The sequence below is a fragment of the Mandrillus leucophaeus genome, unplaced genomic scaffold (assembly GCF_000951045.1).
Source record: "Mandrillus leucophaeus isolate KB7577 unplaced genomic scaffold, Mleu.le_1.0 Scaffold124, whole genome shotgun sequence".
Lineage (NCBI taxonomy): Eukaryota > Metazoa > Chordata > Mammalia > Primates > Cercopithecidae > Mandrillus > Mandrillus leucophaeus.
Window position 1 is genome coordinate 1,227,618 of NW_012100765.1, and position 25,231 is coordinate 1,252,848.

At 44.6% G+C, this 25,231-nt stretch overlaps 1 protein-coding gene across 1 annotated transcript in view; it reads left to right on the forward strand.

Annotated features, from left to right (window-relative positions):
• ALPK2 (alpha-kinase 2) overlaps positions 1 to 25,231 on the forward strand; it is a 128,951-nt gene that overhangs the window by 10,431 nt on the left and 93,289 nt on the right. The window contains exon 3 of the mRNA XM_011971703.1: positions 21,497 to 23,207. Coding sequence (XP_011827093.1) covers positions 21,497 to 23,207 — 1,711 coding nt within the window. The remainder of the gene's footprint in view (positions 1 to 21,496; positions 23,208 to 25,231) is intronic.

Consider the following 25,231-nt stretch of genomic DNA (forward strand, 5'->3'; position numbering starts at 1 on the left):
CTTGCAGTGAGCTGAGATCCGGCCACTGCACTCCAGCCTGGGCAACAGAGTGAGACTCCGTCTCAAAAAAAAAAAAAAAAAAAAAAAGGATTGGTTGGGCTGGAGGTCCAGTGTGGTTTCCTGACAGGACTGGCAGTGGATACTGCTATTGGCTGGGCCGCCTTGCTCTCCTCCACATGGGCTCTCATCCCCCAGGAGGCCGGCACTGGTTTCCTTACAGGACAGTCTCAGGGCAGCATTCCAAGGTCATGGAGCTGCAGGGCCTCCTGCAGAAATGAATTCCACCCAACATCATTTCTCTCACATTCTCTTGGCCAAAGCAAGTGACAGGCCAACCCACATTTAACAGGAAGAAAAATAGACTCTACTTTTGAAGAGTAGAGTAGCAAAGTCACATTGCAACAAGGTGTGCATACTCACATGAGTGGAATCAGTAGCCAGATTTTGTAATCTGCATCTTCTATCTGTGGAACATTTAATTGATTTTTAAAATCATCTATTTGCATGTATCTTTATCCTTCTCAAAAAAACCAGCTATGACTGCCCTTTGCCTATAATTTTTTTTACCCTTTTTTTTTGAGATGGAGTCTCACACTGTTGCCTAGGCTGGAGTGCAGTGGCAAGATCTGGGCTCACTGCAACCCCTGCCTTCCAGGTTCAAGCAATTTTCCTGCCTCAGCCATCCAAGTAGCTGGGATTACAGGCACATGCCACCACGCCCGGCTAATTTTTGTATTTTTAGTAGAGATGAGGTTTCACCATGTTGGCCAGGCTGGTCTTGAACTCCTGACCTCAGGTGATCTGCCCACCTCAGCCTCCCAAAGTGCTGGGATTACAGGCATGAGCCACCACGCTTGGCCTATTCTTAACCATTCATTTATCCAACAAATATTAAGGGCACTTAAAATGCTCTAGAATTCAGTGCCAAGTAAGAGGAGGCAAAGTTCTCTATGATCTCACTCACAGTCCAGTGGAGGAAACAGACACTGAAATTTCAGAAATGGATATTGAACCAGAGAGTGGTCACCCAGACACAAGGTTTTAAGCTGCTTTTGTTACACATGTTTCATACTTGCAGCCCCGTTTGGATGGTTTTTCATTTTCTTTTCCACTAGAACTCTAACATGCTATTAACTTGCTGCACCTCACAGAGTAGAATGATTTTAGAAGGCGGACTCTGTGACTTCAGTCATGTGTCAGCCTTCTCATTTATTTCAGACCCCAGGAGCCATGGGGTACGGTGTTACCTTCCTCAGGATACTCTGCTTTGAGAGCTCTTATCATCTCTGCCCTGGGGAGGGCCATCAGTCTCTTTCTATACATGATCACCCAAGGAAACCTAAACCATTTGCCAGACATCTGAAAAACATGAGTTATTGTTCGTGAATGAGACTAGGCAAATGAGTATAGGTGAATCACTTAAAGATACCCCTTCTGGGGCCAGACACGGTGACTCATGCCTGTAATCCCAGCACTTTGGGAGGTTGAGACGGGCAGATATCTTGAGGTCAGGAGTTGAAGACCAGCCTGGGCAACATGGTGAAACCCTGTCTCTACTAAAAATACAAAAATTAGCTGAGCATGGTGGCGTGAGGCTGTAATCACAGCTACTTGGGAGGCTGAGGCATGAGAATCAGAATCACTTGAACCCAGGAGGCGGAGCTTGCAGTGAGCAGAGATCATGCCACTGCACTCCAGCCTGGGCAACAGCGAGACTCCATCTCAAAAAAAAAAAAAAGAAAAAGAAAAAGATATCCCTATTGCTGGAAGAAACACCTCAGAACACACAACCTGCTGATAGAATTGTCACCATCAACTTCACTTACAAAGAACAGACAATTCTTTCCACTATTGACAGCCAGGGTTCAAAGAGCTGGGTTTAAATCCCAGATCTGTAAGCTGTATCATCCTGGGCAAATTATTGAACTTTTCTATATCTCAGTTTTCTCATCTGTAAAATGGGGATAATAATAACACCTGCCTAATAGGATTGTTGTGGGGGATTAAACCAACATATGCAAGGAATTTCGAATACTCAATAAATAATAGCTATTTCAGGTGCTTTAAACATGCTCCCCACCCAAACTATAATTTTGGAACTGATTAAAATAGGAGAGTTTGGAGGTAAGAAAAGCAGCATTTTTCCCCTCTGCTATTTCTCTTTTGGAGGGTAAAAAAAAAAAGTAGTTAACGTGATTGTTCAAGGAATCATCAGGTAGAAATAAAGATGACTGAATCTTGCTATGTCTTGGCTAAGATGGAAAATGCATTTCATCCAAGGTTGGAAAGTGTTTTGTGAACTTCATGTTCCTGTGAGCTTAAGTAGGTCTAACAAGTCTTAAGGATGACTGGTAGAACTTTCCGACACCTGGAAGGCATCTGTGTTCCCGACACCGGGCTGAGGCGGCTTCCCGTGGCGTTCTCCCTGAATGAATTCAGCAGGCACGCATCAGGGCCATGACTCAGACCACGCCTGGGGCCCTGCTTGAATGAGTTCTGAGGGTCTGATGAGGAACTCCCAGTTAGTCCCCGGGTGACAGGTCCCTTCTGAGAATCCACTGCTTGTCATCACATTCTGGTGGTGACTTTAGTAGGTAAGTGTCTCAGAAGAGTGAGTGGTTATAGGCCATGTTCTGGGACACTCACTCACCTTTTCCTGGGGATGGGACCTGGGTGGCTGCTCCCACCATGGTGCGGACTCCTCTGGGCAAATCATGACTAAGGTGGCAGGTGATAGGTTGATCCAAGAGCCCCTCCCAAGACTTTGGGACAGTCAGGGAAAGGTGCACCAATCACCAGAAGTTGGACACGTTCTGAAAGTCTGTGAAACTGTCACTCCATTGACACCTGCTGAGAACTGAGCAGGCCAGGCATGTTCAGGAAGTTCTTGGATTCAGCCCTACCTTGTAATCGCAGAATTAGAGGCAGACACGTCTGGAAAGAGTGAAAAGATGGGGTGCCTCACTCATGTAGAAATCATGATGTGTTAGTGCTAGGGAACAGCTGACCAACTCCAAGGTAATGCTCATAAAGAGATTACCTGACAAGGGGAGATGGCTAGTTATGGGCAAAGCTGAAATTAATCAGGCCCTGTGAGTCCTGGGAAGGGCTTTGCCCCCACTCTGTAGGGAGAAGGCAGGACTGAGAAAGGGATTCAGTTTGGCAGCGTAAGTCTCAGCCCAGCCTATTTCTCCTCCTCATGCACTCAGCTGAGGGCCTCTCATGATAGACCCAAGGTCTCCCTGCCTCTGCCAGGTCCTGCCTGGGAGCCTCTCCTGCCCCTGCCGCCTAAGTTCTCCATGAACCAGTGTTTGACTTGGACCTCACGCCCCTCCCTGTCTGCCTCCAGGCTCCATCACCTGGAATTCCTGCTTTGTCTTCTCCCAAGCACATGCTCCCATTCATTTTTTTCTGAATCCCACAATGCTGGGCCAGTCTCAGTACATTCCAGGAGATACCAGGCTACACCTCAGCAGAGTCCCCCTCACATGGGAGGGGAGCTGCCGCTCTGGATCCTCCAGGATTCCCTTCAGGCCACGCCCCACACCTAGGCCCCCAGGTGAACCTGAGAATGGGTGAGAATGGGCGTGGCCCGTGAGAGGGGTTAAGCCCCGGGATGGTCCCTCAGACCCTGCCTGTCATAGTCAGCTTGAGCTACCCTACCAAAATATCATAGTGTGGGTGGCCTAAACAACAGAAATTTTCTTTCTCACCGTCCTGGAGGCTGGAAGTCTAAGATCGAGGTGCCAGCATGGTTAGGTTCTGGTAAGGGCCCTCTTCCTGGTTTGCAGAATCTGCCTTCTCACTATGTTCTCACATGGGAGAGAGAGAAAGAGAGTGCAAGCTCTCTGGTGTCTCTTCTTCTAAGGGCACTAATCCTGTCATGAGGGCCCCACCCTTGTGACCTCATCTAAACCTTATCACCTCCCAAAGGCCCTGTCTCCAAATACCATCACATTAGGGGTTAGGGCTTCAACATGTAAATTCGTGGTGGTAGGGGACATAATTCAGTAGCTAGCACAGCTCCAAATATGGAAGGGCTCTGGCTATATACGGGGCCAGACTAAGACAAGGCCAATGGGGGTGGACAGGGACCCACTGGTTCAGAATCAGAGATTTGCAGCACTGTGTGAGAGCATAAGTAGACATTCTAAGAATCATAAGTAGATACTCAGCTCTCAAGCCAGACTACCCAGGTCCAATTCTTGGCCTCACCTCTTACTTGAACAGGTTGCTTAACCTCCGTCTGCCACCATTTCCGTATCTGTAAAGTGGGAATGATCACAGTATCTACCTTGCAGAGTTGGGTGAAGATTAAATGAGATAATACATATAAGGAAACTTTTTGAACAGTGCTGGTACTTAACAAATGCTAAGTAAATGTTCATTCTTTCTGCCCTGAGATCTCCTGTGTATTGTAAGACACAGCCATTCTTTTGGTTTTGAGTCGGAGTCTCACTTTGTCACCCAGGCTGGAGTGCAGTGGCACGATCTCAGCTCACTGCAACCTCTGCCTCCCAGGTTCAAGCAATTCTCTTGCCTCAGCCTCCTGAGTAGTTGGGTTTACAGGTGCCCACCACCACACCTGGCTAATTTTTTTTGTATTTTAGTAGAGATGGGGTTTCACCATGTTGCCCAGGCTGGTCTCAAACTCCTAACCTCAAGTGATCCACCCACCTTGGCCTCTCATAGTGCTGGGATTACAGGCATGAGCCACTGCACCCGGCCAATTTTTTTTTTTTTTTTTTTTAATTAGCTTGGGGTGGTGGCACGTACCTGAGGTCCCAGTTTCTTGGGAGGCTGAGCTGGGAGAACTGGTTGGGCCTGGGGGATTGAGGCTGCAGTGAGCCATGATCACACCACTGCACTCCAGTCTGGGTGACAAAATGAGACCCTGTCTCAAAAACAAACAAACAAACAAAAGATTTGTGGGAGGAATTAGCACAGGGCATCCAGGGGTTCTGTTCTTCACTGAGTCTTGCCTCAAGGGAAGCAGGCAGAGGAGCCATTCCACGTACAGCGTCGAACTAGAGGAAGTGATTTGAATGAACTGTGGCTTCTTGGTGGTCAGAGGCTCTGCTGCTGAATCCTTAGGGGACTAGGTGAGCAGAATAATCTAACAGGCCTCCCGCAGTTGCTGTAGGAGAAGGCCCCATTGTCAGCAGCTCTGGTCACCATTTGACCTGCAGGGTGTCAGACAGTGGCTGCTCCCTTTCCGTCCTTGTCACTTCCCATTCCCTGCGGCGGTTGCTGCGGCAGCCGGATTGAGATTCTTCTATTGTTGGAGCTGCTCCTTGACAGCCCTAATGAGGCTGCTCCCTCGGCCCAGAGCAGGGTGCCCTGCTTGCCCATCTGCCTGCCAGTGGCTGCCGCTGCTCACCAGTGGGCATCACGAGGTGGCAGCCAGGCAGAGGCATCCTGAGATGGCCAGATCAAGGAGACAGAGAGGGACACAGGACACAGCCAGCACTGAGGCCCTGACAACAGAACGGCAGACGAAGGGAAACCATTGACTTGTGACGGGTTTCTTCCCTGACCACAGGTCTCTGAGCCTGCTTTTGGGAGAGAAATTCTCAGACCTGGTTTTGCTCATTCCCCCTTTCTGGGTCCAGCAATTCATTTTTTAAGCAGGAAAACCAACTCTTAACATCCACAGAGTGCATGTGGGGGCAGCTTGCCAGTCATTGACTAGGAAACTCAGCTCAAATTGAGCAGCTAGTGGAGTGACAGCTGATGTTTTCCTGAGAATTTAATAAAGGGACCTTTATCCTTGATGGAAACATTGGAGTCACCAAGCTGGAAGCGACTTCAAGACGTTGCCACTCAGAGCCTGGTCTTGGACCACCAGCGTCAGCATCCCCTCGGAGCTTGTTAGAATGGCAAAATCCCAGCTCCCTCTCCAGACCCAGCCAATCAGAGCCTGCATTTTAATGATTCATGTGCATTTTTAACGCAAGAGAAACCCCGCTGTAAGGCTCAGGCTTAGCGCACTCCTGGCTATACATTACCTCTGGGGAACTTTAAAAAATTCTTTATGCTTCTATCTCACCCCTAAAAAATTCTGTTTTAATTGGTCAAATCCAACTGGTCTAGTCCACTGCTTACACCCTATAGGTCACCCAAGGCCCAGAGAGATCACAGGACCCATCCAAAGTAACACAACAGGTTAGGAATTAAAGCTAGGGTTAGAACCCCCAAATTCTGTTTCCCAGGGCCCCTGAGTCCATTACGTTAATCACTGCATCTCATCCTACCAGTGCCATCCTCCCGAACAAAATCTATTAAGATGCATCCTGGAATATAATTCAAAAAGGAGTGATCATAAGGACTTCTTTCAAAAATAAGGATTCATGGAGGGCCTACTATATGCCGGGGATTGTTCTCACCCTGAGGATACAGCACTGATCTGGATACTGGGATACTGGGTACTGGATCTGAGGATACTGGACGCCCTGATCTCATGGGAAAGGGACAGCAAGAGGAACCAGACATTTAACACACCAGGAACTATGTCATGGGTCAGGTGAAAAAGGATAAAGCAGCACGAGGGAGGGAAGGTCTCTCTGGTGAGGGGCTCTGAGCGCAGAGGTGAAAGGGCAGAGCAGGAGGTGATGTGGCTGTCACCCGGGGAAAGCAGGTTCTCTTCACCTTCTATGACTCTCACGTCAGCTCATTGCTTGTAGGCCATGACACATGGTCACGACTTTGGATGTGATTTGGAGTGAGATGGAGACACACAAGAAGGTTTCTGAACAGAGATGTGATGACATTTTCTGGCTTAGTGTAAAAGGATGAGTCTCGTCTCAGTGCTGTGAATGTATCCTCTGGAGAAGACTCAGGGCACAGATGGGCACCTGCAAGCAAGCATCGCGGTAATTCAGATGAGACAGTGGTGCCTCCACCCAGGATGGTCCTGCAGAAGGTGGGAGCAAGCGGCCAGGTTCTGAGTGTGTCTGACAGGAGCTGCTGTTGAACTGGATGCTGGATGTGAAAGGGGAGTGAAAGATGGACTCCAGGATTTTTGGCCTGAGCAACTGGTAGAATGGAGTTGCAGTTTTGTGGAGACAAGAAGCGGGTTTGGATAGGGACATCCACAGTTTGGCTTGGGGCGTGCTGGGTGTTTGATGAATTAGCAGAGCTCTGGGACCCTGTGGCCAGGGACATTGGTGCTGCTGAGAGCTGGGGCTACCCACCATGGCTTGTCTAATGGAGCATTCATCTTAGTCCTGCTCGAAGATGACGGGCCTTATAGATTTAGAGAATAGATTTACAGTTCAAACTTACAATAGTTTTGCTATATTGTCACAATGCTCCTTAAGATTTCTGGGACATTATGCTCACTCGGTGGCCTATTAGGTGCTTTGGGTGGTAATTGTTTCCGGACACCTTGCAGTTTTCTTTTGATAAGGAGGGTCAGTCGTCTATTAACTAAGCGTGGTGGTAGTAATGCCACAGGATTTTTTTCCTTTCTGAAATCAGTTTGCCCATTTCTTGTTCAAAGAATCTCTGGTGGGTCTGCATTGCTCCAAGAAGCTCAGAAAGCTGTTGGAAGTGCAGAGCTTCTGCACCAAGTGGCAGCCAGTAAACCGCTCCCCACGCATCCCCAGGAAAAGATCCTGGCTCTGCCACACATGTGCCTGTTCCCTGACGTGTTCGCTATTGTACAATAATCCATGTCCATTTATTTCGTTCAGGGCTTCTGAGCACTGGCTGCCCAAAGGAATAACCTAGAAGCCTTTAAAAAAAAAAACTTGATGGTGAAGATTTCACCCCATTATGCTGCTTAATTGTGCCTTTTTTTTTTTGGTGTGGGGAAGAGGTGGGGTCCTGGCACTGGTATTTTTTTCAGATTATTTTTATTTTTGAGATGGAGTTTTTGCTCTGTCGCCCAGGCTGAAGTACAACGGTGTGATCTCGGCTCACTGCAACCTCTGCCTCCCAGGTCCAAGCGATTCTCATGCCTCAGTCTCCCAAGTAGCTGGGATTACAGGCGTGCACCACCACACCCGGCTAATTTTTGTATTTTTAGTAGAGATGGAATTTCACCATGTTGGCCAGGCTGGCCTCAAACTCTTGACCTCAGGTGATCCACCTGCCTTGGCCTCCCAAAGTGCTAGGATTACAGGTGTGAGCCACCACACCTGGCCTTTTTTGCCTTTTTATTTATTTATTTATTTATTTATTTATTTTTGAGATGGAGTCTCTCCCTATCGCCCAGGCTGGAGTACAATGGAGCAATCTCAGCTCACTGCAACCTCCGCCTCCCAGGTTCAAGCAAGTCTCCTACCTCAGCCACCCAAGTAGCTGGGATTGCAGGTGCATGCCACGACACCCAGGTAATTTTTATATTTTTAGTAGAGACGGGGTTTCACCGTGTTGGCCATACCGGTCTTGAACTCCTGACCTCGTGATGCGCCTGCCTTGGCCTCCCAAAGTGCTGGGACTACAGGCGTGAGACTTTATTTTTTAGAGTAGTTTTGGGGTCACAGCAAAATTGAGCACAAGGCACAGAGAATTCCCACACACCTTCTGTCCAGCATAGTACATTTGTTACAATCCATGAACCCACACTGACACATCATCACCCCAAGTCCATAGTTTACTTGAGGGTTCACTCTTGGTGTCCGTTCCACAGGTTTGGACAAAGGTGTCATGACATGTATCTACCTTTGTAGAATCAACAGTTATCTCCCTGCCCTAAAAATCCTCCGGCACTGATATTTTTACAAAGCGCTCCAAGTCATTTGCACATTCAGCCAGGCCTGAGAACTGCTGATTTAGTCTCACTGTGTGCCAGGCTTTGCTTTCAGCACTTCATAGGAGTTAACTCCCTTAATCCTCATGTCACCAGGTTGATGTCGGTTCAGCCATTGTCCAGAGCTGTCAAGTGGCTTATTCAACGCTGCCCAGCAGATGGGCCGGCCTGTGAACCCAGGCACACTCGCTGCTAAGTCTGTCCCTTAACCACTACACAGTACTTACTGACTTTGCCAACTGCCTCTGCAATCTGCTCCGAATTGCTCTTGGGTGAAGAAGAACAGTAAACTTTCCCCTGCAGTTCACACACTCACAGTGCTCCTGGATAGAATTCTGCACCCTCCACACGGGGGCTCCTTCCCACCCACTGCCCCGGTTCTTTATGGCCCTCTCCCCCAGCCCTACCTCCTGCGAATCTCACCTCAGCTCATTGCTTTATTGTCCCCTACACATGACCTGATCATTCCAGCTCTGGTGCATCTGCCAGGAGTGCCCTCCCCTCTTCCCACCCAGTCAAAATGTAATTCTTCCCTGCCGGGCTCAAGTTCTGTGCTCCTGGCTTCATTTCCTAAGGCCCAGGCCACTGTGACCTCTCCCCTCCTAACCACCAGAAGCACTGGCTGCCTCAGCTGTGCCTTTTGGAATTCAATGACACTGGAGTTTGCAAATCGCGTACTGTTCCGTTTAATACCCAAAAGTCTCATCTCTGGGGAAGCAAGCAAGTCTTCTACTAATTTCTTGTTTCCCTTCTCAAGTCCCATGCAGTGCGCTAAGCATGTATAGTTGTAGGTCCAGCAGGACACATGGGGGAACAGGGGTGTTCCTGCTCATTTGGGGGCCACAGGTCACATCAGATATGGAGAGCAAGAGCGTTTGCTCCTCATCCCCGGTCTGTGGTATAAAACGCAGTTAGGATCTTACAGAATTATTTTCCATCCCTTTCTACATGACTATTTTATTTGCTTCCCAGTGAACTGGAACCTGAGGTCAAAACCCCTTAGTATGGGATGGAAAACCTTCCATGGTCTGGGCTGAGCCACCTCCTGGCAGGTGACCCTATCTCTTGATTCACCTGGGCCAGCCTCAGTTTCTCCAGCATGGCCCCAGTCTCTGCCTGTTGCTTTGATCTATTAAGGGTCCTTTTCAGGCCGGGCACAGTGACTCATGTCTGTAATCCCAGCACTTTGGGAGGCTGAGGCGTGTGGATCACAAGGTCAGGAGATCGAGACCACCCTGGCTAACACAGTGAAACCCCATCTCTACTAAAAATACAAAAAAATTAGCCGGGCATGGTGGTGCACACCTGTAGTCCCAGCTACTTGGGAAGCTGAGGCAGGAGAATGGTGTGAACCCGGGAGGCGAGGCTTGCAGTGAGCCGAGAACGCGCCACTGCACTCCAGCCTGGGCGACAGAGCCAGACTCCGTCTCAAAAAAAAAAAAAACCCAAAAAACAAAAACCCCTTTTCACTCTCTGAAGTGTCCTGTTTAAACAGCGAACAATGCAGTTACCCTACCCTCCCGCCTACCACTCCCCCAGGTTCCAAATTAAAAGTGGTTTATTGTTTCCTGGGAGGGCCTGAAGCTCTCTTTCCTACCTCCTTCCACATTTAGGCTATTCCGTCTGCCTGGAATTATCACCCCTCCACCAACGACAGACACGCATCATCTTTCCTGCCAAAATCCTGCCCTGTATTTCCTGGTTTGCTTCAGCTGCTGAGCTACCCAGGAAGCCTCCCTTCATTATCTTGCACGCCCCCAACACCTGAATCCTTATAACTGGCATGCTTGCTAATGGTGCCTGGCACATACTGTCCTGTATTATAGATGTTTATATAGACAGGTCATTTCCCTTACTGGATGGGAGGCTCCCGAGAAAAGAGCCTAGGAACTTCACCTCTTTATCATCCACATAGTGGCTAACACAATGCTTTATACATGGTAGACATGGTGGACGTTTCCTATCATTTTTTTGGCCATATAACTTAAGACATGTCACATCTTCTCTGGGCCTCAGTTCCAATATCTGTAACATAGTTCCAATTCCTGTATCTGTTAGGGTCTAATCAGGAAGACAAAAACCATTTTGAAGCATTTAGTGCAGGGTTGCACAGATGACAGCCAACAGGGAACAGTGAGGTCACCCAGAGCCACTATCTCCTGGGCAGCAGAGACAAAGGGAGGAGGCAAGACTCCCAGTTCCAGGTCACAGGCCACAGGGCAGAAACTGGACCTCTGGTAGGCTGTCCCATGGGACCTGGAACTACGGAAGAGATGATTTCTTCTTTCTTCCCTTCCCACCCCCTGATGTACTGTCTCTCTTTGGTCAAACACAGCGAGAAGCCAGCAGTCATGGGAGCTGGGGTGTTGCAGCCTCGGGGGTCAGCCCTGGTGATAGAGAGCAGAACCGGGGAAGAAGGCAGGTGGGTGAGAACTGGCCTGGGAGAGACACAGCTCTGAAGTCCCTTCCGGCCCTTTAGATGTGTGGTTCAACCAATCTGTTGAATAAATAACTGAATAAATTGGTAAATGTGTGAGGAATCTCCTCATTGTTTTGAAAGGTTACTTGTAGAAGGTCTACAAGGTCTACAAGTTACTTGTAGAAAATATGATCAAGAAATTCAGAGAATTCTTCCATCTCCAGGACAAACATAACTTTGGAGCTTGGGAAAGACCAAAGTCTTTCTATTCCTTCAGTTATTCATATGATTATTGATAGCAGTTGTCAGGTAATAAAATACAGACACTTAGCTTAAGAAAATATGATGACCTTCACCTGGTGCTGTGGCCAAGGAAAGGACATGGATGTCATCGTGTGATTATTTATTGAGTGGAGCCCTCTTCCCCCTCCCTGCTGCAATGGGAGGGAAGGCTCAAAACATTCACAGCCACAGGAGGGGGAGCTGCAGAGACCTCCTTCCCCCCTCCACCCCGCATTCCTGGCTGAAAGGGTGGAGACACTGCAGACCTCGTGTTTCCTGATCTTGTTTTCTTTCACTGGAAAGTGGAATGCATAATAAAATGGAATGTCTGTGGTGCAGAGTGGTGGTTGAATAGCATCTAAATTCCAGAGATAATTCCAAATCTTTTTTTTTTAATTGTTTTAGATGGAGCCTTGCTCTGTCGCCCAGGTTGGAGTGCAGTGGTGCGATTTCAGCTCACTGCAACCTCCACCCCTGCCAGGTTCAAGTGACTCTCCTGCCTCAGCCTCCCAAGTAGCTGGGATTACAGGCATGTGCCACCACACCTGGCTAATTTTTGTATTTTTTAGTAAAGATGGGGTTTCACCATGTTGCCTAGGCTGGTCTCCAACTCCTGACCTCAAGTGATCCACCTGCCTCAGCCTCCCAAAGTGCTAGGATTACAGGCATGAGCCAACGCACCTGGCTGAGAATTCCAAATCTTACCTCTAGCCAATACTTCAGCTGCTTCTTCTATGAACCCTGTCTTCAGGTCACCTGGTCAAGTAGCAGTTTGAGTTTCAGCAATTTTAATATTGTTGGGAGCAGGGAAATGACCTCAGGGCAGGCAATAAAGGATTATCCACTTTTCAGGCCACGAGATTACTGATTTTATTTTTATTTTTGCTGGTGGAATCACCCACCTTAATGGTCAATAGGTAGATGTATGAAATAATGCGCATGACCCTTAGGGTAGGATGAGGATGAGAATGAGGATGAAGAAGATGATGATGATTGAAATGTAGAGACGAAAAAGTATATCATTTTGATGGCTATATTGTGCTGGTAGCTAGAAAAAAATTGTTTGCTTATGTCTTCCTTTTCTACTTGTTTCATTCTGTTCCCCACCCTCTTGTCTTCATATTCCTCTTTGATAGGGTTACTAGTCCTGTGGATTCTTGTCCTGCTTAGTTCTTACTCATGTTTCTAATCCTTGTTCTCAAAGCACAAAATCATGCTAAGTTGGCTGAATCCTGAAGAACTTTTAGGATTAGCTCTTCCAGAATTGATGGAACCAGCCTCCTCCTGCCCAAAATTAAATTAGATAGGCCCATGTATTAAGCATTGAATCAGAAATCTCTGGAAGTGGAGCCCAGACACAGGTCTTCTTTCCCCTTCTTTCTTTATTTGCAACAAATAAGAAAAACCACAGAGGTTATGTCATCAGCCTAAGAGGATACACAAATGAACAAACCAAGCAAAGCAGTGACCCCTCCATGCTAATGCCCATCTTCCGCGGTGCAAAAGCTAGCTGTTCTGCTGTGACAGTGTATCCAGGCTTCTCTTGGTGAATAGCTTAAATCAATGATTCTCAAAGTGTGTTCCTTGGACTTCTGCAAGTCCCTAACACCCTTTTAGGGATCCTCAGGGTCACAAATGTTATCCTAAAAATACTCAAACATATCCAGCCATCCCATTACTAGATATAAACCCAAAAGACTATAAATTATTCTATTATAAAGATATATGCATGCATACATTCATTGTCACACCATTCACAATAGCAAAGACATGGAATCAACCCAAACGCCCATCAATGATAGACTGGATAAAGTAAATGTGGTACATATACACCACGGAATACTATGCAGCCATAAAAAGGAACAAGATCATGTCCTTTGCAGGGACATGGATGGAGCTGGAAGTCATTTTCCTCAGCAAACTAATGCAGGAACAGAAAACCAAAAACCACATGTTCTTACTTATAAGTGGGAGCTGAAAAATGGGAACACATGGACACAGGGAGGGGAACAACACATGCTGGGCCTGTTGGTGGATGGGGGTTGGGGGGGAGCGGTGTAAGGGGTGGAGCATTAGAAAAAGTAGCTAATGCATGCTGGACTAAATATCTAAGTGATGGGTTGATGGTGCAGAAAATCACCACAGCACACGTTACCTATGTAACAAACCTGCACATCCTGCCCATGTACCCCAGAACTTAAAAATTAAAAAAAAAAATCAAACATTATTTGCCCTTTTCACTGTGTTGAAATGTACACTAATGGTAAAAAGCAATGAAGGGTAAGTCTGTTGGTGGCTTAGCATGAATCATGGCAGTGGTCCCAAACCATATTAGTTGCCATAGAATTCTGCATTTCCATACAGCCACAGTTAAAAACAACAAACAAAAAGTTTTACTTAATGTCCTTTATGCATCAGTAAAAATGGAGTAATTTTATTAAATCTTAATAACTCAGTAGCCCTTTTAATACTCCATGTAATAAAATGGGAAATATATACAGAGCACCTCTGCTGGATTTTCTTAGATGATGAACATCTTGAGGACAAGCTTCTGCATGATTGCTTAAGTCACAAGCTGAACTAGCCGCTTCTTTCACGGATTATAATTTTCACTCAAAAGAATAATGGACAAATGATGGTTATTCAGCCTTGGGTATTTGGCAGACATTTTCTGAAAAATGAACAAAACAAGCCTGCCACTTCGAGGAAAACTAAAAGTATGTGTTGCCAATGATAAAATCCAAACTTGCAAGCTGTCATTGCAGTCCGTTCTCTGAACTAGGGACTTCCAGTTTTTTCCAATATTCCTTCTGTTTTTTCCTCTATCTTCTCTCCTATGGGGACTCTCATTATGTATATGTTGTAAGCTGGTATACCATCGGGCTCCAGAACTCTTTATTTTTCTATACTCTTTTCTCTTTGTGTTACTAAAATTGGATAATCTCAACTGACCTCTTCAAGTCTGTTGATTCTTATTCCATCTGCCCAAATCTGCTGTAGAGCCCTTTTATGAATTTTTTATTTCAGTTACTGTAATTTTAAATCTCTAAATTTCTATTTGGTTTGTATGTATAATTTATATGTCTTTATTGAAACACCATGCTCACACTTTTTTTCAGCTCTTTAGACATGGTTTTATTTCTTTGAACATATTTAAAATAGATAATTTAAAGTTTGGTCCAGCAAGTCTAGGAACAGTTTCTATCGATTGCTTTTTCTTCTGTGTACAGGCCATACTTTGTTTCTTTGCATGTCACATAATTTCTATTGAAAACTGGACATTTTAGACAACGTAATGTGGCAACTCTGGAAATGAGATTCTCCCACCTTCCCGGGGCTTATTGTTTGCTTGCTTAGTGACTTTTCTGAACTAATTCTTTGTTGTCTGTGGCCCCTGAAGTTTCTATGGAGTTAGCTTAGTAGTCAGCTAATGAATGGACAGAGATTTCCTTAGGTGCCTGGAACCAATAGGTCTCCCAGTTTATTGAGGGGCTGTGTGTGCATGTTGGGGTATGAAGCATGCTTTCACACTCAGCCAGGCAAATGACAACTCTGCCTTAGCCTTCACTTCCTGCTAGTAGAAAGCCTTAAGGTCAGTTAGAGGTGAGAGCTCAGAATTTTCTCAGGTCTTTCCTAAGCATGTGCACTGGACATGCTTAGGAAGGCTGCTCACAGCCTTATGCATGTGCATGGCCTCCTAGATCTCCAGGAAAATGTCTCAGCTTTTCAATGACACCTATGGGCATCTCATTCCCAGCTTTCCCTTTTAACCTTTTTGGTTCCCCTATTGTTTAACCCAGTTATTATCTACTGCCTCAAGCAGCCATGGTGTTAAACAATTGCCTTTTTTTTTTTTTTTAAATGAATACAAATGCCCCTAGGGAAAAAGTTATTTTTGCTGAGTGAACTCTGAGTCAGATCACACAAAAACAGTCTTGTGAGTGGGGTCTTCCAGGGAATTACTAGACAGGTCAAATAATGACAACTCTGGGTATGGAGCTTTGAAGGAGCCCCAACTGTGTCCTGCCCCCTCAAGCTGCTGCCAGGCTGTTTTCACTGTGATTGTGGACTCTTGGTTTTCAAGACTACTGTGGAGCTGGTTATGGGGGAATAGAACTAGGGCAGGTTAAAGCACCAGAAAACTGTTCTGAGATTCAGCCATTTTTCTTGAATAAAGGCTCCCCAGATTGCCTTTAATTTTCAGAGCCCTGAAAAAGTTGATTCAGACAAGTTTTGCCAGTGTTCTTGTTGCATTTACAGCAGTGAGAATTTTCAGGGATACTTCCTCTGACCTTCTTGCTCATATCCTCCATGCTTATACTTTCTACCATACAACTTAGCACAGACTTGATTTACACTGTTCTCTGATAAATTAACATTCATATTATTTCCCTAAGTAGAATTTTGGAAAACTTGTGCCCTTCATCAAAAGCTTAACAGTTTCTAATACTTTAAAATTATTCTAAGATCAGTGGTAATATTAATAAATGTGGTTTTAAAAAGTATTATTTAATAAAATGTATTAATATTTGGAAGATCTCATGAGTCAAGTTTTTCCAAATGACCAATGTATGATGTTACAAAATCTTGCATGGGTAAAAGATGCATTTAAAATGCAATATAGGGCTGGGCATGGTGGCTCATGCCTGTAATCCCAGCACTTTGGGAGGCCAAAGCAGGTGGATCACCTGAGGTCAGGAGTTTGAGGCCAGCCTGGCCAACATGGTGAAATCCCGTCTCTACTAAAAATACAAAAATAAGCCAGGCATGGTGGCACATGCCTGTAGTCCCAGCTACTTGGGAGGCTGAGGCAGGAGAATCACTTGAACCCTGGAGGTGGAGGTTGCAGTGAGCCAAGATTGCACCACTGCACTCCAGCCTGGGAGACAGGGCAAGACTGTCTCAAAAAAAAAAAAGCAACATAGAATGATGGATTTTATGTAACAAGTATGGAAAGTTCACTGATGTGGTTTCAGATTCCACACTGTAACTAATCTTCATGTATATCAAATCAGAATATCTTCAATCAGATGAAAAGGTTATTAAAATATTCCTTCTTTTCCCAACACATGTATGTGTCAGGTCAACTTTTCTACATATATTAATCAAAACCATGTATTGTATCACACTGAATGCACAGATACAAAAATCCAACCATCTTCTGTTAAGCTTGATATTAAAGGTATATGAAAACACTTAAAATAAAACTACTCTCATGAAATGTTACTTTGTCTTGGAAAAATATGTTTCCAATAAAAACACGATTTATGCTAATATGCAATGAATTTATTCTTGTTATTTTAAAATTAACTGTTAAAAATTTTTGTTTTAACTGCAATGTGGTAACTATTGAGAGATATAACCCATATAAACAAAAGTTCTTTGAAGTCCTCAATTATTTTTAAGAGTATTAAAGAGTCTTGATACCAAAATGTTTTCAGACTTTCTGGTTTTGACCATTTCTGGGGGTTCAAACTCAGAAGAAGCTTCATTCATTTAAGGTAACACGGACTTCTTTTTCTTTAATAAGGAAATGATTAATTTAGAAAGAACCCAGAGAATTCAAGCAAGACTTTCACAGCAGGGGAGAAGAATGTTACTGCTTCCCTCCGCCAAAAGAAAAGATATGCAAGGAGGGAATTCAATTAATTGTTCAGGGAATTTCTTCCTGGATGGTTTTGCATTCCAGTCAAATCACTGTGGGGCATTCAGCTCTCTCTGCTAGCCTCCCGCAAAGATTCTACACCCCAACCCTGCTAACACCATTTTAACTGCTACCACTGGAGTCCCTTCTCTGACTTCCTTTTTCCCATCCAGTCTGTTCTGTGCACCTTAGCACAGACCTCATCTACAAGGTTCTCTGGAAAATTAATACTACTTCCTTCAGTCAGTTTTTAGCCATTTGGAAGCTGGACATGATGTTCAGGCATCTCCTTCACTCCACTGCAGCTCGTAACATAATGCTGGGCACCACGGTGCCCATCACTGTATGCAAGTCTGCCATTTGGCTGATCAAGATGAAGACTTAGGACAGAAATACTGTATTTGCAGAATGATCTCTCTACACTGTGTCATTTCCTTTCTGGTAATGTTAGTTTTCTAACAGCATCCACAGAGCCAGACAGCCAGGGCGGAAGGCTCGTTCTCATCCCGGCGCTATGGCTTTCCGACTTTGTCACTTTGGGGAAACAACTCCTTTGAGCCTCAGTTTTGCACGCAGGGAGGAGGAAGACATTGTTTAATGTAGGAGGCACCCAGCAGATGCTGGCTTCCTTGCCCGATTTTCTTCCCCTCTTCTTTAGGATGCTTCGAGATAATTAGCAAGGACGTGTCAGCCACAAATCATAACTCTTTCAAAGGCATTCATTAGCCAGTGAGAAGTTAATTACACTTAATCCAGTTCCCTTTTCTCTTTATTTACTGTACTTAGGATGAATTATAAATCTCTTATCAACTAAAACACATGTTTCATAAAATTATGTATCACAAAATTATGACAATCTCCCATCTGTTTATTTAGTCGTTAAGAATTTAAATAGAGTATATTTAACCCAATGATTTTCTCTACGTTTTTCTAAAATTCTTATTGTTTTCTCTCCTTGATTCTTGAGAATCATCTCTGCTCCCCACCTCTCCTGATTTCTTACTACTTTACTGCCCCTTGTGCCTCTCAGCCTTCTTTTCTTCCTTTCTCTCTCTTCTACACAAATCATGGTACCTTCAAGGGAGGTAGTTTCTCTGCAGAGGACTCATGGACTGGATAGGTCAGGATATCAAAATTACTTGGGATTTCCCAGTAGTCCATACTGCCTACCCTGCCAGCCACAGCCCCTCTGCCTTTTTTTTTTTTTTCCCCGAGACAAACTCTTGCTCTGTCACCTAGGCTGGAGTAGCTGGGACTACTGATGTGTATCACCATGCCTGGCTAATTTTTAAATTTTTTGTAGAGATAGAGTCTTGCCATGTTGCCCAGGTGGGTCTTGAACTCATGGGTTCAACTGATCCTCCCACCTCAGCCTCCTGAATTGCTGAGATTACAGGTGTGAGCCACGGTACTCAGCTCGTAGTGCTTTTTTACACTCTCTGTCAGCTCTTAACAGAGGCCAAATATCCAAGAATTAATTGAAAAGGTTCATGAAGAAGACAGTGTTATAAAAAATCAAAAATTAAATTCTAAGCCGCACCCCCCTCACACCCCTTGGCCAAGGGGATCCCTAAGAAACCTAAAAATCTAGTTCAGGCCATGACAGGAAAGGTGTTGGACGGGCCTCATTATACCCTCCTCTCTTTGTAGTTTAGGCACAACTGACCACCACTGACATTTACGTAGAGATCATAAGACTCACAGCAGACTCGGTAGCAGGAAGATACCCAACTCCAACCTGATTCTGGTATAGCGTCCCATAACAAAGAGCAGGTCCTAAAGAAAATCAAAGTATTTGACTCTAAAAATATATTTATTTGACATATTTTTAAATGGCCCTGCAAAGCCATACTCTGGTGGGAGGAAATCTGCATTCTGTAGTGAATCTCCTTCCCTTTCCAGGTCTTTTCCTGATTCAGGAGAGAATCTGACACCTTCTAAGGTCCAGAGAGGACATTTACCATTTATTCTCTCTGAAGCCTGCTACTTAGGGGCTGCCTCTACACACAAGAACCTTGGCTTCCACAACTCACTTATCTTAACAATTTCTTTCTGCTGGCTTCAACTCTTTAGGAACAAAGCTTAACTCTTCTGACCAATTGCCAATCAGAAAATCTTGGAATCCACCTATGACCTGTAACCTTGCCCTCACCACTTCAAAATGTCCCACCTTTCTGGGCTGAATCAACGTGCACCTTACATGTATTGATTTATGTCTTTGCCTGTAACTTCTGTCTCCCTAAAATGTATAAAAACCAAACTGTAAAAGCTGACTACCTCGGGCACTTATTCTCAGGACCCCTTACGGATGTGCCCCAGCCATGGTCACTCATGTTTGGCTCAAAATAAACCTCTTTAAATATTTCACAGTTTTTTGTTTTCGTCAACAATGTGGATGATGTGAAACTGCAGCAATAGGCATTTTTCTTCATCTGAGAAGAGTCTGCTTGAACTGCGGAGCCCTAAGCCTAATTGACAGTGATGAGGATGAGGATGTCTCCAAGGGTAGGCCAAGGACAATTTGCATCAGAATGGCTTTGAAATCTTTAAAAGCAGATTCGCAAGCCCTTGACCTAGTGATTCTGATTCAAGAATTTTAAAGAGTTCTCTGATGATTCTTCTGCATGATTCTTGAGCACCAGAGGTAACTTGGTCTTGGCACTGCCACCTTCTTGGATAATCTGTCTGGGGTAACATTTCTTCTTTGCAAAGTCCCTTAACATTGATCTTCTCATTTAAACCTCAGAATAACTTAGTGAAATACACAGGAGCGCAGGTATTGTTTTCTCCAGAAAGTTGCCTTAAATTTTATTCTACGTGTGCTGTTGGCCAAGGCAAAGCCCAATATCAGCCATGGGTCAAGCTTGGCCAATCTCAGCCACTCCTGAATGGCTTCTACCCAGGAGCCAGGTTGCCAACTCAACAAGACATTATTGAAATTGGGATTAGATGTCTTTGACTTCTGAAAATGAGACATATGTGTGAGCTGGGACTACCACTTGAGGGTTTATGAGGACGTATAGGATTGTAGAGGCAAGGGTCCCTTCAGTGGGGAAGAGAAAAGATGATCATGTTATATCTGTCTGTGTCTCACACTGACCCTTCCTAGGTTAGATATCTGTGTGTATTTCACACAAAGAACAGTCAATAAAGATCTAAGCATTACCTCTCAGACCAAGCCAGACCCACAGCCCCTGCCTTCTAAAAATGATTGTTGACTTCTGGGTTGGCTGATGCATACAATGAGGTCAGCAATATTACAATTACAATGAGGTCACATGAGATTAATAAGGGTGAAACATACAAAACACAGGTAACAAGTTTTTATTGGGATTGCAGTGTCTAGGGAAGGGTTCTAGTGGGAAAGGACCCAGTAAAGCATGTCAGGCTGCAGGCTCCTTGTGGCTCTGATCCACAATGGGAGGAGCCACAGGAGTACCATCCATCCTGAACTGAGAAAGCAGTCCGATCCAGGATTCTATTCCTCCCCTGCTGGGCCAAAGCTGAAATCTGGCTTGATCTATATAGGTCAGAATGGCATGTGGACATGGGTTTCCAGCCAGTGGAGCTCACAGGCTGTGGTTTAGACTTTTAATCACATTAAATTAAAAAGGAAACAGCACTGCCCTTCACATACATAGTCCTATCATGGTATCATCTTTATGGCCTCTGGCAAAAATGACACCCTCTTAGCAGGGTCTTCCAAAGATTTGAGGGTTCTCTGTGCCGTTATACCACATGAAGAATTGATATTTTACTTATTCATGTACAATGTCTCACTCTAGAAAAATAATGCTTTATCGAATTTCCATAATATAAAAATGATGTAAAAGGCAAGAAGAAGAAATTAGAATATAAATATTTTCCCCATTCATCTAAGTAATTCTCAGCATTTTCTTTTTTTTTTTTAATAAAGGAATAAAAGACTGACTGCTCCATAGGCAGAGCAGCCCTGAGGGCTGCTGGTTGCTCATTTTTATGGTTATTTCTTGATGATATCCTAAATAAGGGGTGGATTATTCATGAGTTTTCCAAGAAAGGGGTGGACAATTCTTGGAACTGAGGGTTTCTCCCCATCTTAGACCATATAAAGTAATTTCCTGACATTGCCATGGCGTTTGTAAACTGTCATGGCGCAATCCTCAGCATTTTCCATTTGAGGCAGTTTTGAGGAAAGTTTCAAGGGAGGATGCTGAGTGCCTAGGATTCTCAGCACTAGGGGCATTGGAGCCCAGAGGTCAGTTGCCTTTGGCCACAAACTCTTTTCCAGGGAGATCACAGATCTTCTTAAACGTGCACTAAAACTATGGTCATTTTCTCTGTGTGCCATGGTTTGAAAATGTTGGCATGCATGTCCAAATGTAGCAAATTTATCTGTGTATTCTCTTCATCCTAGCTGTACCAAAAATGATGCTGCTGTCTATCAAATCTCGGCTAAAAACTCTTTTGGAATCATCTGTTGTTCTGCTTCCGTTGAGGTTGAGTGCTCATCAGAGAACCCACAACTGTCTCCTAACCTGGAAGATGACAGGGACACAGGTTGGAAACATGAAACAGGGACGTGTGAAGAAGAAAGTGCAAATCAGATTGATGAGAAGGAACGTCTTTATAAGGAAGAAGAAAGCATCTCCCCAGGCACTCCCAGGTCCAACCATTCACTCTCCCTCCAGTCACTGGGCAATCTTGACATTAGTGTGTCCAGTTCTGAAAACCCCTTGGGTGTTAAAGGAACAAGGCACCCTGGAGAGGCTTATGATCCAAGTAACACAGAAGAAATTGCAGATTCGTTGCTTTTTCTTAGTTCAAGTCATGTTTACGAAAAACAAGATGAACTTTGCCACAAGACAGTGCATTCCACAGCATCCAAGTTCACGGGTGGTGGCCTGAACAATGATGGCCCTCATGATGAAGGCTTACACTCCAGTCAGCAAAATCCCAAAGTACAGAAATACATTAGCCTCAGTCTCCCGCTGTCTGAGGCAACTGCACACATTTACCCAGGTGACAATGCCGTGGCCAAGAAACAACCCAGCCCACAGGTTTCCAGTGAAGACTCTGACAGTGACTATGAACTTTGCCCAGAGATAACCCTAACCTACACCGAGGAGTTTTCAGAGGATGACCTGGAGTATCTGGAATGTTCCGATGTTATGACGGATTACTCTAATGCAGTTTGGCAGAGGAACCTGCTGGGGACTGAGCATGTTTTTTTATTAGAAAGCGATGACGAAGAGATGGAATTCGGTGAGCATTGCCTGGGTGGGTGTGAGCATTTCCTCAGTGGAATGGGTTGTGGACCTCAGGTGTCAGGTGACGCTGGGCCTATGGTTGCCACTGCTGGCTTCTGTGGTCATCACTCACAACCCCAAGAAGTTGGGGTGAGGAGTGGCAGAGCCTGCAAGCACGGTCCCTCATCCCCACACACAGGGATGACTCTCACTTTGGGACCTCACCAGGATGGGATGTCTTCAGTGACAGAACAGGGGAGATGTAAACTCCCCACTGCTCCGGAGGCTGCTGAAAATGATTATCCAGGAATTCAAGGAGAAACCAGAGACAGCCACCAAGCAAGAGAGGAATTTGCTAGTGACAATCTGCTCAACATGGATGAATCAGTAAGAGAGACAGAGATGAAGCCCTTGCCTGGTGAGTCGGAAAACTCAGGGATGAGCCAGTGTTGGGAGACGGCAGCTGAGAAGAGAGTTGGGAGAAAGGACTCATGGAGTGAGAGGGGTTCACAGAAACCTGCCAGGGTGAGGCAGCTGGGAATGAAGGGAAATCCCAAGAAGCCGAATGCCAACCTGAGAGCAAATACAACAGAAGGTACCCTTCATCTCTGCTATGCTAAAGAATCTGCTAAGCACCCACTAACCCAGAGTGATAAAAGAGAGACTTCTCACAGCACAGCAGCAGCGACTGGTCGGAATTCCCATGCTGATGCAGGAGAATGTGCTATTTCAACCCAGGCAGAGCAAGAAGCAAAAACCCTTCAAACTTCAACAGACTCACTCTCCAAAGAAGGTAACACCAATTGCAAGGGAGAAGGCATGCAAGTTAATTCTCTATTTGAAACAAGCCAGGTTCCAGACTGGAGTGATCATCCTCAGGTAAGACTTTTCTTTTGAATAAATTACGAGATAAAAAGAACGTGTGTGTGTGCGTGTGCGTGTGTGTGTGTCTTTTCCTTTACTTCACATTCACAATTGCTATACCATAATGTAAATCAAAATAAGTTTCCCAACACCATCAGGGTACTTGTGCATGACAGCTGCTGCTGCTCGGAAGGAAATCTGGTTTTGAAAAAAGGCCCAGATAAACCCTAAGCCATCCTAATTATAGCAAAAGACTGATAGAAGTTAAGAGGCACTAATGGGATTCTGGACAGCTGGAAAAAGAAATCTGATATTTTGTCTGCTGCATGTGTTTTACCAGGCAATGCCACTATTCAGAAAGTTTCTCAAGCGAATGTTTTGAGTGTAGCCTTTAAAGGAAGAAGGGGAAAAAAAATTTCTTTTAGTCATTTGCAAGGGAGTGCTTTGAAAATGATAGGTTTTGGCTTTAATCAGAATTTGTGGTATGAATGAAAGACTTCAGTGTGTCTAAAAGACTTGTAGAATTCACTTTTTTTGTGATGCTAGGGAAAGCAGGCAGAGTAACTTTTGCCACACTGGTGGGATATTTTTGAGTGGATGTTTGTCAAAACAGAGTATAAACGAGGCTAAGAAAAAAAAAGCTACCAAGAAATAAATGTGTTTTCCTTCATTACCGATTTGGGAGTGTAAAGAGATGGAATTAAATTTATGGGAATAATCAATGCACAAAAGATGTTGTGCTTGATACATAACTTATGTTTTTATTGATATTTTCCATTTTAAAGGATCCCCAGTGAGCTTTGGACTTATGCTGTAGTATGGGCAAGATTGGAGTTTTGTAAATAAATACCTAAGAAAAGTGATTTGTCTATTATTTTTACTATACTCTGTATTCCCCTTTCTCCCAATTTTGTACTGGAAAACTAGTATTATTTTTATAGAAGACTAGATACACTCCAAAGATAAAATATTCCGAATGCAAAGTGACTTAACTCTGTGAAAATATTAAAAATTGACACATGAATTTCTAAAGACCCAGTCATAAAAAAGCCAATCTAAAAATCTCCAGATTTTAGGTAACTGTTGACTAAGCAAATTGTTCTGTTCTGCTAGCCAAACTAGCCAAGTAAAAGCCACATTTATATTTTACCTTTCACAGGAGAACCAGATTCTCCTATCCAGTTACTTAACACACGTCTCTTAGCAGCTCACACACCAATGACCACAGTTTCATGCCCAAGATAAGCTTAAGGAGGTGCTTTGACCATATTTTAGTACAAAATAAAGTGACAATGTTAATTTTTTCATGTTGAAAAACGTGGCATTTCCTTTTCTAATTATAAAATGCTCTTCCTTGCTCAGCTAAGTGCTTTTTTTTACAGTCATTTATCCACTCAAAGTGTTTCCTTGGACAAATTATTATTAAAGGTGGGGGAAGGTGATAAAGTAACTCAAAAGGAGGAAGCGGAAGGGAAGGGGGCTATTGATTGATGATATCGGTTTTAGACCCACCATTGTGGAAGGCAATTTCTGTCTCTTCCATCTGCCCCAAATTTCAAAGAGCAGGAGGGAGGAGCCCCCTTTGTCATCCTCAGCTTGTGACCTAAACCGAATTCTGAGATCGAGAGCCCTGGCTCACTTGTTTACTAGCAAGACAGTCGAGTAAAATGGGCTATTTCTGGGGAGCCAGGTCATCTATCTTATGCACCCTATGGAAGGTCTTATGGAACTCTGGCTTACACACTCACACATATATTCATCACTACACATCCACTCTACCAGGTATCAGCTGAAGGTCCAACCGGTGCTCGGTGGTGTGACTAAGGCAATTATTTCAGAACCATGAACACTGTTGTTCAGAAAGCAAACTGAAGGGCTTGCATGTTCTGCAAGCGGTGAGACCATTTCTCACTTTGCAGTGGTCAGTAGCAGAGCTGACCTCTCACTCAAGGGACAACCAGAAATGTGAATGGAAGCTGTACCTTTAAGAGCAGTTCTGCGGAGCCTGGAGTTGGAAAAAGGATCTTTGTATCTGTGGT